We start from the raw sequence: 14,409 nt of genomic DNA on the forward strand, positions 1-14,409 counted from the left end.
AACCCATTAAAAACTCACAAGTTATCACTTAGGAGTAGTGTGTATTGCATATAAAATTTAAAAGTAAAATATATTGAAACTGGTAAAAAATCAATGTTCAACATATGTTGGCTCGTGCACTTTTATGACAGCAATGCAAACTATAGGCAAACCATGTTTAGATTTTCCACACCTGCATCAAAATAATGTGGCTGTGGTCCTTTTTTGCCAACTACAATAGAACTTATCAGCATTAATTCTGCACTTTGGGGTTGTCTTTTAGGTCTCTGGCTATACATCCTCAATGTTTCAGACTATGCACTATTTCAGTATTGTGGTCATTACTAAATAATACAATTGGACTATTATTATTATTATTATTATTATTATTAGAAGAAGAAGAAGAAGAAGAAGAAGGAGAAATCTAATAGTCTAGTTACATATTATAATAACATAATGTCCAGTACAACATCTCTGGGAAGTTGAACGTTCATTTCATGATTGCCTGAGCAATGGTGAGCAACAAGCTAGATTAGCTAGCTAACACAGAAGCAAAGTATTCCCTGGTCCAACTGAATACAACGAACAACATTGTGTTTCCTCTTATTATCTTCTGAAAGTTAATGATATTGAAATCAGAACACTAGAGTGCTTCACAGGATGTAGGCTGTCATGTTAGTTATGACTTCTTTTTTTTTTTTTGTACCTTGCTAGACAGTAAACCAATGTTCCTTAGGTGTGCACCTTTTATGTCTGATGGGGATCCTCCTTCTCAGGTAATACACAGCCATGTTATGCCAGTTTCTGTGTATGTGGGTTAGTATTTTCCCCCAACCTAGATGGCCACCCCAATACGCCAATGTTTTTCGATATTTCATTCCCGATTTTGCCGTTATAATAAACTCCACTCTTCTAGGAAGGTTTTCCACTAGATTTTGGAGCGTGGCTGTGGAGATTTTTGCCCATTCATCCACAAGAGCATTACTGAGGTCTGGGCCTGATGTTGGTTGAGGAGGCCTGGGGCACGGTTGGTGTTCCAATTCATCCCAAAGGTGTTCAGTGGGGTTGAGGTCAGTACTCTGTGCAGAACACTTGAGTAAACCATGTCGTCACGGACCTTACTTTGTGCACAGGTGCATTGTCATATTGGAACAGGTTCCAGTTAAGGGAAATTGTAATCCTACAGCATACAAAGACGTTCTAGACAACTGTGTGCTTCCAACTTTGTGGCAACAGTTTGGGGAAGAACCACATGGACAAGTGTGCACATACTTTTGCCCATATATCGGAAGATAAATTGGTTACTGGTTTAACATAAATTAATCTGCAATGGTTCATGCTTGCACACTAAGTGAATTTGAACTGACTGTCAAAGACGCGAGGCGCAGTTTAACTCGAACACACCTTTTTGCTCTCGTTACGAGTTCTCGCGAGATTCCACGAACTCGGCGGACTATACCATTTAGGAAGTGGAATATTATACAGAACATATTCTTTTTACTACTTTGGTTTCTAAGACTACTAGGAAAATGTGAATTTAAGACGCTTCAAATTTAAGTCTCATCAGTCTGGCTGTGAAAAGACATGTTTTCGAACTGTAATACTGCAATAGTTTTGACCCGCCGTGACGAATGGACTTGCCCACACGGCCAATCTCTCTTCAGCACCCCAGAGCTGTCTTGTCAGGTTTCGCTCCAGGTTTTGACGAAACATTTCATTCACTTTTCACAAAGTGAGTATGTGTATTTTTTTGGGTTACGAGATATAATTCATTATCAGCATATTTCTCGGTATAGAGATCTACAACATTTTTTATAACGATTCTTGAAATGTTATTAATCAGTGTCTTTTAAGGAACTGCTATGCCGAAAGTGGCGAAATGAATCGTCACGGTCACATAAGGATAAACAGGATAAAGCATCTTATATGACATAAACGTGGTTTCCTCTCTTTTCTTTTTTTTTTTTTAACTATTGGCTCATTTTCGAGTCACATTTAGATTTTGAAGGGTGATGTGCCTAGCTAATATAGTTAGCAGTGTTAGCTAGCAGAATCAAGCATGGAGGCAGAATGAGGACGTGCGCATGCGCACTTGGTTATGGCTGTCCGCATGCGCACTTGGTGAAAGCTTAAAGCCATAACAATGTAATAAAATGTCTGATATTTTCCACTCTTCCTTTTACTTTTTGCTACCTTTGGTACTTCGTGATAAGTTTGGTTCAGTTTCTGAAGGGATGGATACATTTTTAAGTAATGTAAACACTTGCTGATTGCATTTGGACTATGGCTTGTTTATATTGTGGTTATTCTAGTGCTTTACATTAATAATATTTATGAGATGCCCTTTAAGTGCTTGAGGTGAGTCTTCATCATCTGAAGCCACCAACATGATATGGTGTATTGTTTGAGTATGTACATGTATACACACACTTATTTATATATATATATATATATATATATATATATATATATATATATATATATATATATATATATAATTAGTGCCATCCACTACGAGCAAAGAAGGCTGTGAAAATTTCTTTGTTTTACCTTTTGATCTTTTGTTAAAAAAATTCACACAAATACTGTGCTCTTGTGGATATCAAACAATTGCAAACAAAACACTGTTTATATATATATATATATATATATATATATATATATATATATATATATATATATAAAAATAAAACCTTTTGTTAAATGTAGGTGTGCAACAATTATTGACACCCTTTTAGTCAATACTTTGTGCTACCTCTCTTCGCCAAGATAACAGCTCTGAGTCTTCTCCTGTAATGCCTGATGAGGTTGGAGAATACATGACAAGGGGTCTGAGATCATTCCTCTATACAGAATCTCTCCAGATCCTTCAGATTTCGAGGTCCACTCTGTGGACTCTCCTCTTCAGTTCACCCCACAGGTTTTCAATGGGTTTCAGGTCAGGGGACTGGGATGGCCATGGCAGGATTTTGTGTTGATTTTGATGCATGTTTTGGATCATTGTCCTGCTGGAAGATCCAACCACGGCCCATTTTAAGCTTTCTGGCAGAGACAGTCAGGTTTCATTTAATATCTGTTGATATTTGATAGAGTCCATGATGCCATGTATCCTAAGACAATGTCCAGGTCCTCTGGCAGAAAAACAGCCCTAAAACATTAAAGAGCCATCTCCATATTTAACCGTGGGCATGAGGTACTTTTCCATATGGCTGCCTCTCTGTGTGCACCAAAACCACCTCTGGTGTTTACTGCCAAAAAGCTCTATTTTGGTTTCATCTGACCATAGAACCCGATCCCATTTGAAGTTCCAGTAGTGTCTGGCAACCTGAAGACGCTTGAGTTTGTTTTTGGATGAGAGTAGAGGATTTTTTTTTTTTTTTTTTTTGAAACCCTTCCAAACAACTTGTGGTGCTGTAGGTGACTTTGGATTGTAGTTTTGGAGACTTTCTGACCCCAAGACGCAACTAACTTCTGCAGTTCTCCAGGTGTGATCCTTGGAGATTTTTTGGCCACTTGAACCATCCTCTTCACAGTGTATTAAAAAAATATAGACACATGTCCAATTCCAGGTCGATTCATAATATCTCCAGTTGACTGGAACTTCTTAATTATTGCCCTGATGATGGAAATGAACATTTTCCATGCTTGTGCTATTTTCTTATAGCCACTTCCCATTTTGTGAAACTCAACAACCTTTTGCTGCACATCACATCTATATTCCTTGGTCTTACCCATTGTTATGAATGACTAAGGGAATTTGGCCTGTGTATTACCTCATATTTATATTGCTGTGAAACAAAGTCATGGTTGAACAATTTCCTGTTCCAAGTCACCAGGTGTACTAATTTTTTTTTTTAAATATCAATGGAAATATACTTCAAATATATATTTCTCATTTGAATTCATAGGGGTGTCAATAATTGTTGCACACGTGTATTTAACAATGGATTTGGATAAAACTGTGTTTTATTTGCAATTGTTTGATATCCATGAGAGTATTTTTGTGATTTTTTTGAACAAAAGATTAAAAGGTTAAACAATAAAGACAATTTTTCACAGCTTTCTTTGCTCATATTTACCAAGGGTGTCAATATCAGTGGAGGGCACTGTGTGTGTATATGTGTAGATGTGTGTATATGTGTATGTGTATATATGTACACCTGACCATCACACCCATATGTGCTTGTTGAGCATCCCATTCCAGATTTGTTTGCCGTTCAAGGTGTTCATTGGGGCTGTTCACATCAACCTTTCCCATGTCTTTATGGAGCTCGCTTTGTGCACAGGGACATTGTCATGCTGGAACAAGTTTAGGCCTCAGTACCAGAGAAGGGTAATTGTAATGCTACAGCATACAAAGACATTCTAGATGTCTGACAGTTGTGTGCGTCCAGCATTGTGGCAACAGTTTGGGGAGCAACCACATATGGGAATGGTGGTCAGGGGTCCACTAGGGCTGCACAATTAATTGAATATTGATTTTGATTACGATTTTAACTGCTCACGATTACATGAACATGATCGACTGCGATATTGACGTTTACAGATCGTCCTCCGCTGCATATCAAATCAAGCGCTGTAATTAAACTTATAGCCAATCACCATAGAGTGGCTCAGGGATTACGTCATTTTGTAACGCCAGAACCCGGAAACGAGTTCGCATTTTAGCCCTTCTGGGTTCCATCTTCCCAAAGTCAGTGTTTTTTTTTGTTGTTTTTTTTATATGGAATTTTGGTTAAAAGCCTGAAGTAAGGTCTGTGGTGAACACAAGCTCAAAATACTTTCACGTTTTATTCTACGACATAAAGTACACCAGTAATACCCCACTCCTGATTTTATTTTATTTTTTTAATCTTTTACGTGTATTGATAAAGGTGATTGCTAACATGTTGCTAAATGACGTTGTCGGGGACATTAAACGCCGTCATCACGCCAAACAGGAAAAAACTTTGCAGATAAACTGGTTCAGGTTTGCTGTGCACAATTCCAAAAAATGTGGATGAAGATTCATCCACAGAGTAAATCTGTATTATGGAAAATGTTTTAAATCAAGTTTGGAAAAGTTGTCGGAAGATTGGTGATGATGTTGAAGTCGAGCGATAGTGGTGTATTTCGTTTATAGCGTACGGTTAGCTGTTTATTTCTGGCGATTGTATTTAGGCTTCAGACTTCATAAAAGTTGTGTTCATTTGTGAAAATTATCTTGATGGACAAAACGTGTTAGTGTTGTAAACTTTTGTTGATCACAGAGATTATTTTTTGCAATAATCCAAAAGCCTATGGGAAAATCCTATTGGGTTTATGTCGAGGGAACTCGACATAATGTGTGATGATAACTTCCAGGTTTCGGTACAAAATGACGTCATCCCTGCACCACTCTATTGGGTGATCTGGCTGCGTCTCTCCTCCTGTAAACACTGTTATTGCCTTTTCTGCAATTCGCCTGAATTGTTTTCATTTGGTTGCATATTGTTATATTTGATGCATATTTTCATTTGGTTGATAGCATTTTTATCCTATATTTTGAGTACAATGTTATTTATATTTTTCTTCTAAGAGATGATGCACTTTAAGGATCAGTCTAATTTGATGCAAAGATTTGCACATTAGCAGGAATGTAGCACAACATGGAGGTGAAAGCAGCGGTCTGTTTATTTAAATGTGAAAGTGCAATAAAAATATGTCGTCCCTAAAATCAGTGAATAATCGTGATCTCATTATTGATCGAAATAATCGTGATGATCATTTTGGCCATAATTGTGCAGCCCTAGGGTCCACATACTTTTGGCCATGTAGTGTATGTCAGGAAACAAGCGTGGTCCTGGCTAAATTTGCCTGCCAAAATCCTAATCAAATAAAATCAAGCCTGATTCTGGCTTTATCTGTTTTATTTCCTGCTGCTGACTGGGTGAAGAACAATCTGAGCACACATTAGTGCCATTTGTTTGCTTATTGTGTTACTCTTTACTTAAGGTAAGACTGGATCAGGTTTGTATACGTCAGGCAAAAACCATTGAATGCATGATAAATCTGAACGTCGCATAAGTGTACTTCATTCATCAATTCCCAGTCATAGTTCAGAAATATGCTTTGGAAATACCCATTTTAGCCTTTTTTTAAATTTTTTTTTTTAAACTAGGTTTTGAATGCAAACTCTGAGCTCTTAATCGTTTTTGGGAGAACTTTTTTTGAAATATTTATTTTCTATTATGTGAAAGAGATTGCATTGAAGATTGCATTTCAGTTTGCTTTTGTAAATCATTTGATTTGAAATAAATACATAAGGCATACATGGCTCATGTCAAACTGCATGTCTGTAAATCCTCGGTAGTACAGATTTAGTACTACTGGACTGGGAAGCGCTGTGCTGTTCTGAGAATCTTCTGATATCTTTATTTTTTGCTGGAGATATTCACAGTTTACCACCTCAGTGTCTTTGCATGCATTGTCCTACCTGTCTCTGTGTGTGTGCTTCTTATTTTCATGTAATTCTTCTTCTTCTTTACTTAATAATTAACACTTTATCCCTCGTGACTCTACTTCTCTTCTCTCTTCTTCCCGCTTTTGGTCTGCGCCGGATGCAGCGTAATGCCGCAGAGAATTGTAATCAATTCCAATGTGGAGGCCAAAACCACTGGCCGTTCGGACGTCGGAGGCTGTATGTCCAGCGCGGTCATACAGGGCCTGTGTTCGGAGCGTGCTGCTGTATGGTTTGACTCCAGAGCTTACGAGAGAGCAGAAAGCCACTATTATATGAGGCTTCAAGAGTGCCAAAATGGGACCACATCTGCTGCAAGTACCTCAAATTCCCAGCGCAGCCAAGAAAATTCTTTACCCAAGGCTATCTTTGACCAATCTCCTACACGCCCAGATTCAATGACCACCCCTCGTTCACTTCAGTTCTTGCCCGATAGCCCTTTAACCCATACATTATGTGACGAAGGCTACCTGTCACAAACCCCAACTCCTGCCACTCCTGCCTCAGCGCCAATTAATGGCCTGCCTTTTGTGCCAGCATTCCTCCAAGGGGTGTGGTTTCAGAAGCCTCTCTATGACCGTGCAGAAGCAGCTTTCTACCAGAAACTGTACCATGTGAATGAGCCTCATTCCACACGCAATGGAGAGCAAGAGCAAGCATGCCTCGGGCATCCACGTGTCGCTGTCACTAACAAAGCCAAATCTGATCAGAGAAAGGAGAAGAAACCTGGCGCTGATGGAGAAATGAAAGGAAGCAGTGCATTATGTCACTATCTGCATGCAGACAGCGAGAGGGTGTGGCTAGAACGCAGTCGTTATGCGGAGGCGGAAACTCGTTTCTACGAAGCCATTATGACCAAAACCAGCCGTAGCCTATCGCCGAAGTACGACTTTGACTATATACACACAGTCAAATTGCACATCCTTATGCTCCCGAGTGGCGCGACAGAAAAGCGTTCGCCCTATCGTCAGGAGTTCGCGAGTTTGAATCCTGACGATGCCACAGCCATCCGTGGACGGGAGCCAAGGGAGCAAAATTGGCCGTGCTCCCTTTGGGTGGGGTGGATGGCATTCTGTCTCTCTCCTGTCAGTCACTGCAACACTAGCCAATCGCAGGTGGCTGTGAGCTTGTGTATGCAGAAGAGGGTGGATAGCGCTTTCCTCTGTGCTGGCTTCCTGTGTCGCAGAGGTTAGCCTTCACCCTCACCGGTTTGTAGCTGTTGCATGATGGGGGAGAGCTGGCTGGTGGGTGAGGATTGGCTGGTGACCAAATTGGTAAAGGGGAAAAAATGGGTAGCATATACACACAAAACTTGACAATGAAATATAAAATAAGTAAAGTAAATATGTGCGCAGTAATTTTAGACCCATTTTTATGTATTCTCTTTTTTTTTATTCTGTTCATTATTATACTTTATTTTCTCATGTTTAGTCTAGGACACCATGTATAATAATTTGATTTTCATTTATAATTTTTATGCCTCCGCCACTGAGTGGAGTCAATGTCTTCCTTCCTGACTGTCATACAAAGCTGGTACTTACAGTATACCTTCATGGGCAGGAACTCTAGATTAGAGGTTGACCAGTAGATCGGTTTTGTCGATTAATCGGCACAGATTGCTGGAACTATCGGTTATCGGCAAATATCCACACCGATAGTTTTTCCCGGTTGCGACGGTTGCTGGAGCGGCTGAGAAGGGTCTACTTTCATTATGCAGTACGAGAGCGGCCTCTAGAGGTGATTAAAAAACTCACTGACAAATTTTGTTGTGTTATTTGAAGTGTTTTTTGATTACTTTTGGGGGTCCCTCTTTTTATTTGTTATTTGGAGTTTTACTTTTTGGTTCAGTTTGGATTTTATTTACTTTCATATTTATTAATAGTTTATATATATATATATATATATATATATATATATATATATATATATATATATATATATACATACATATTTAAAAAGTACAGTACATTTTCATGGTAAAGTCAGTACTGTTTATTTTTGTAATAAAGTTCAACAGTATTGTACTTTGAATGCTATGTTTTCATTTAGTATAAATTTAAAAAGCTTAATCGGTTATTTGCAGGTACTGCCCAACTTAGTGATGGGTATTGGTTAAATCCACTATCGGTCGACCTCTACTCAAGACCCAATTTCATTGTTATGTTTTTTACCATCCGGCCATTCATCACTGTGTCTGTGCGTCCGTCCAAGATTCTCCTAAATGTGATGTCTCAAGAACAAGTGGTGGTTTGTTTGTAGGATTTTTATATATATTGGAATTATAAATAAATAAATAACCAGCAGATGAACTGATCAGACTTTGGAATCGACCCAAACATGGTCAAGGTCAAAGCAAGGTCTGAAATAGGTTTTTTTCAGTAGCTTCCTTCCTGTTTGATGTATATTTTTAAGCTGCAGTTGCAATGAACATTAAAGTAAAAATTTTGACAATAAACCTGATTTGCAATGGGGGTTGAAATAAATTTGATTGCAAATGTAGTTCTGGTGTATACATTAGTAACGAGAAGGACTAGACTTGTTGGTGGCGGAGGCATCCATGTCGAACTCGACTTGTTTCTTTCTTTTATACCATTTGCTCTTCACGTGTTTTGTCTTATTTGTTTCTGCTTTGTTTAGACTCTTTGTCACAAATTTGTGTACCTGTATTCATTTGGATACTTTTTTGTTTGTTTTCTTTTTGTTTACGCAATCTTGTATTGGCTTGTCCTATGTCCTCGTGCTGAAGTAGTGCCTCTGATTTATGTCTCCAGAATGAGTGCAATGGAGTTCTTGGCTCAAGAGAAGATATGGTTTGACAAGCCTCGCTACGATGAGGCTGAACGAAAGTTCTATGAGAGGATGAATGGCCCCACGCTACCTCCCCAGGTATGCACATGCTCCAGGTGATCCGTGTGTGTGTGTGTGTGTACGTGTGTGTGTGTGTGTGTGTGTGTGTGTGTGTATGTAAATATATATATATAATAATATACAATTAGTGTGTGTGTGTATATATATATATATATATATATACACACATATATATATATATATATATATATATTATATAAAATATATATATCTATATAATGTGTGTGTATATATATATATATATATATATATATATATACACACATTATATAGATATATATATTATATAAAATATATATATCTATATAATGTGTGTGTGTATATATATATATATATATATATATATATATATATATATATATATATATATATATATATATATATATATGAATGTGCAGTCTATACAGATATGTATGTATGTATGTACACAAAATGAACCTATATGGCTCTGTTCTCTTTATCTAAAAATGCAGGACTCGGGTGCTAATACTATTCTTCAGGACATTGCTAGAGCACGAGAGAACATCCAGAAGTCTCTTGCTGGAGTGAGTAGCTCATGTACTGTTAATATGGTCCTGTGTACGGTTTAATAAGACGTGCCATTCTAATCACTGTGACACATTCATACCAGACAACACATAATCTATACAGGTGTCTGTGCATATAATTCATCCAAACCAACCCGAGTGCACCACTGTTTAATAACAGTTCAGTTTAATAACATATCAGTTTAATAATATATCAGTTTAGAAATACGGCACACCTTAATCTTATTACGATTCTCGTTTACCTGACGGCGATTAAGGTGAAATAGGATGCTGTATTCTGTTTCATTGCATTTAATTGTCAATTGCTCATAAATGGTACTGTCAGCACAGATATTGGGCTAATTCATCAAATTGTCTTTATTTTTGCCTCTCATTGAAGGAGAATGCGTGAACGTCCAATATATATCAAGCTATTCCAGGTGTAAGTGTGGGGGGATTTAGTTGCGTAAGCAACTTAACCATTTCTCGTTTGGAAATTCCATCAGAATGGTTTCTCCCACTTGGACATACCGTGTAAAGAGGCTGCTGATTTTTTTTTTTTTCTTGCTTCATTTAAAAATTTTTTTATTTTAACTTGGTTGAGTGTGAGAGAAAGGGAAACAACGGAAGGTTAAACTGATTGAGATTAAATTGGAGAGTGCAAGAGAGACATGGTGTGTGTGAGTGTGTAAATGTGTGTGTATGTATGTGCATGAGAATGTGTGTGTGTATGTGTGTGTGTGTTACCTTGCTCTCACTGTCTTTTCCAGCACCTTATCTCTATACGTGTTCTCTCCCTCAGCTGAAGACGACCTTGCAGCCAACTGCAGGCTCTGCCCATAAATCCCCAACCCTTTCCCACAGCCTCACTGTAAGCGTGTGTGTAACAGTTACATGTCGCAACACATTGGTCCAAATTAGTCAACCGAAAAACATTGTTTGCGCGTGCTGTGGTGTGGACAATTTTTTTTAAAAAAATTTATTTTTAAATCTTAATCTTTCGCTCCTGTCCTTTGCATGCATTTGTTTGTGTTGTCCAGTGCTCAGTTGAGTATTCACTCAAGACAAATAAACCATCTTCGAAAAGACTGTTGCTTACAGTAAATTGGTAAAAGAAAAACAGACTCAAAACATTGTTCAGTATGTGTGTGCTGTATATTTGTATGTTTATAATAGGCCCCTTTTATTAACGTGTCTCTTGAGTGATGGGATAATAAGCGGTCAGTGATGAGTACAAGTGTAAAAACTGGCTCATGTGTGTCTTAGTGACACGCTGTGATCTGTTCCTCTGATATACATGACATCAGCGTAACACACGCCGAAGAAAGCGTCTTCTGCCCTCTTCCACATACACGCACTCACAGCTGTCCACGATTGGCTTGTGACTCTCTGATTGACAGGCGAGAAAACGTAGACCATCCATCCCACCCAGAGAGCACTGCCAATTTTGCACGCTTGGTTGTATGATTGCTGAATGAAGCAAATTATATATATTTATAATTTGGTGGTCAGTCATGAGAAGGCCAAGTCTGAACGGTTGTAGGCTCAGGTGTCCACTTTTGACCCGATCACTTGAGGCATATGTTAATATCAGAGGTCAAAGGGGTCATATTTGCATGTGTGTCACATTGACGTAGGCTTCCGGGGCTCTTTATTTGCAAATAAACTGTAAACTACAGCCGTGTGTGTACGTGTCGGTGTTTGCAGACGGCAGGAGGCAGTGGTGCCGAACACGGGGAACTTCTCACACGCATGAAGAAACTGGAACTGGAGAACCACAGTCTACAAAAAAGTACGAGAAAGATCTGAGAGTTTATAAATTCATGAGGCCTATTAGTTACCGTTCGAATACTGCACATGCTTTCTGTGCTTTTAATGTTGCAAGTCTAGGGCAGAAATTTCATTTCTTTATTTGTTTGTTTGTTTTAAGCGAATCCTCAATGACTCTCTGCCTCATTACTCTTGCTTTCAGTTGTTGAGGAGCTGCGTTCCGCTCTCTCTAACCTGGAGAGTCGAGTCTCAGTCCTGGAAAAAAGGCCAGCAACCCCAGCGGCAGTGGTTAATGGAATCGCTTCTTCTGTGAGTAAACAGAAATACGCTCTTGGACATTTATGCACCATGGAAATGAGTTGTTTTACATGCTTCCATGCTGCTTTTTTTTTTCCTTTCCAGCAGAAGACTGCTCCTCCTACGCAGAAAACACCTCCTGCGCCAGCAGATGACGAGGATGATGATATAGATCTGTTCGGCAGCGACGATGAGGTGGATGAAGAAGCAGAGCGTCTCAAGGAGCAGCGGCTCCAGGAATATGCAGCCAAAAAGGCCAAAAAACCTGCAATTATCGCCAAATCTTCCATCTTGTTGGATGTCAAGCCTGTACGTCAGTTAGTGTTCTATTCTTTGCATGTTGTGAATCATGCTGCGTATCACTTCAGTCAATTTCAGGCCGTGTGTGTATATTATGTGTAGTGGGATGACGAGACCGACATGGCGAAGATGGAGGAGTGTGTGAGGTCGATCCAGGTCGACGGCTTGCTCTGGGGTGCCTCCAAACTGGTACCGGTTGGTTACGGTATTAAGAAGCTACAGATCAATTGTGTGGTTGAGGACGACAAGGTGGGAACAGACCTACTGGAGGAGGAGATCACTAAGTTTGAAGACTATGTAAGTATATATGGATGCATGTACAGTACCTCTGTACATTACCAGCTGATTTGCATTTGGTGACGCCCACAGAATGCCATAAAAGGCAAAGTTCCCACATCTGAAATGGCAAGTAAACGGCAAAAAAAAAACAAAAAACGTTCTTTGTTTGGTTTTTTCCCCCCACAACAAATGCCGCAAGGGAAATTCAGATGTCACCTCACATTGTAGCGTACTTACCATCTCCTCTTATTTAAAAAAAAAAAAAAAAAACAGCAAAAAAAAACCCACCTGCATTCAGGGCCTCAGTAATCAGTTTCACTTTACCTCCCCCCACATCTCCTGTGTATGCTATCAGTGTGTGTATTCTGACGCTTATTTCTGTGTCTTTTGCAGGTCCAAAGTGTGGATGTAGCAGCCTTCAATAAGATTTAAAGCACTAACATACTTTTCAATCATGTCCACCTGCACTACACACACGCTATTAATGAAATAATATTTGACAATAAAGAGCCCTGACTTTATTATGGACTTTTTACGTTGTGCTTTTAACTGTAAAATTATGCGTACTGTACTCTTTATATTCCAGGAAACACAAATAGTAATGTACAAGAAAACAACAAAAACCCCAAAGCAACAAAATGTGCAGCTGTATTTGCAGTTCTGACTTTTACAAGATGAGTTGCAAGATCTGAATGTGTATTAAAGATATACGGAGTTAAAATGTGCACACTGTAGATGGTCCAGATTGATGATGATGTAGCAGTTCACAATTTTTTTATTTTTTTTTTATGTGGAAAAGCTGATGATTGTAATTGTAGAAGAATCCAGAGAATAGCTACAGTGCATTACTGTTCTAATTGTAGTGTAGTACACAACTTTTCCAAAAAATAAATAAATAAACAGAACATTTTGGACAGAAGTCCTTCATCAGCTGGTCCCACCTGAACTTTTATTTCATCTACAAATATTTTTTAATTGGATTACTAGCAAACAAATTGAGTAATGCTGAAAATAAATACAGTCAATACAATATTACTGAAAGGGAACGTGATAGTCTCATGTTAATATGAAGTAACGATTGGTTTTGTCTTTGACTGATTAAATACCAAGCTCTGATTTAAAAAATAAATAAATAAAAAATTTTCACTCATTGTGTTTATATGAAATATACAGATGTGAGTTTTTTTCCCCCCTATTTTTATTTCAAGTAATGTTGCCCAATGCTCTAAAGACCAGTGGATAAAGCCTTATTTAATCTCAGATCATTACAGTTTTAGGAGAATGTCAAGGGACTGTATCTGCATCATACATGTACACTTTGACCATTCTGTATTTAAACTCTGGAGATAGATTAAATGACTTGCAGGATGTTCTGTGAGTGTATGTAAACCTACCTGTATACGTAGCTTTCTCTGAGCCTGTTGTGCTATTGCAAAAGATCCAGCCATGATGCTCCAGCTTCAGCCGTAGACCCAAAATCTGCACTTTCCCCATGCCCCTGGGATACATAGAGAAACTAAAACAGATCAACTATACTCAGACGTGACTGATGTTCTTTTTCTCTCAGGTACTGTCTTTTCCCATTGTCGCTGTAACCAATAAACTGTGTTGACTGTATTCTCCAATTGTTTAATGTTCTGAGAATCCCTGTTACTTATGTTCAATCACCAACAACCACTGAGAAAGGCGCTCACACATACCTAATTTAACAAATTTCTTACTTGTAATAATAAATAGTTCCTCAGAGTAATCTGTGAAATATTCGGTGATTCCTCTTTAAGCAGCTGGAAGTGAAACTTCCTTTCACCCACTTCCTCAATAAAATGCTAGTTGAAAAATATATGCCTTTAGTGTTAAAGGGCTATTGTTTTTTGGTATTCTCTCTTTAATATTATAATCCTCATAGCTACA

At 38.4% G+C, this 14,409-nt stretch overlaps 1 protein-coding gene across 4 annotated transcripts; it reads left to right on the forward strand.

The window, feature by feature from the left end:
- Positions 1–1,583: 1,583 nt before the first annotated feature.
- On the forward strand, positions 1,584–14,115 carry eef1db (eukaryotic translation elongation factor 1 delta b (guanine nucleotide exchange protein)). Of its 4 annotated transcripts, none has more exons than XM_053645993.1 (9): positions 1,584–1,711; positions 9,229–9,343; positions 9,799–9,870; positions 10,655–10,723; positions 11,560–11,644; positions 11,825–11,931; positions 12,025–12,228; positions 12,322–12,516; positions 12,892–14,115. In XM_053645993.1, the coding sequence occupies exons 1-9, from the start codon at positions 1,611–1,613 to the stop codon at positions 12,928–12,930; spliced, it is 987 nt and encodes a 328-aa protein (XP_053501968.1). In that variant the 5' UTR covers positions 1,584–1,610; the 3' UTR covers positions 12,931–14,115. The 4 variants fall into 4 exon arrangements, with proteins under 4 accessions (XP_053501968.1, XP_053501978.1, XP_053501986.1 ...); XM_053646003.1 differs by having other exon boundaries at positions 12,028–12,228; XM_053646011.1 differs by lacking the exon at positions 10,655–10,723 and having other exon boundaries at positions 1,585–1,711.
- Positions 14,116–14,409: the final 294 nt, after the last annotated feature.

Source organism: Ictalurus furcatus, chromosome 2, assembly GCF_023375685.1.
Source record: "Ictalurus furcatus strain D&B chromosome 2, Billie_1.0, whole genome shotgun sequence".
NCBI classification, from domain to species: Eukaryota; Metazoa; Chordata; class Actinopteri; order Siluriformes; family Ictaluridae; genus Ictalurus; species Ictalurus furcatus.

Bases quoted from the DNA above. Each gene is read 5' to 3' on its own strand.
- eef1db (XM_053645993.1), top strand. From the start codon at position 1,611: ATGGACTTGCCCACACGGCCAATCTCTCTTCAGCACCCCAGAGCTGTC. The intron at 12,229-12,321 runs GTACGTCAGTTA...TATTATGTGTAG, and splicing joins TCTTGTTGGATGTCAAGCCT to TGGGATGACGAGACCGACAT. The intron at 12,517-12,891 runs GTAAGTATATAT...TGTCTTTTGCAG, and splicing joins TCACTAAGTTTGAAGACTAT to GTCCAAAGTGTGGATGTAGC.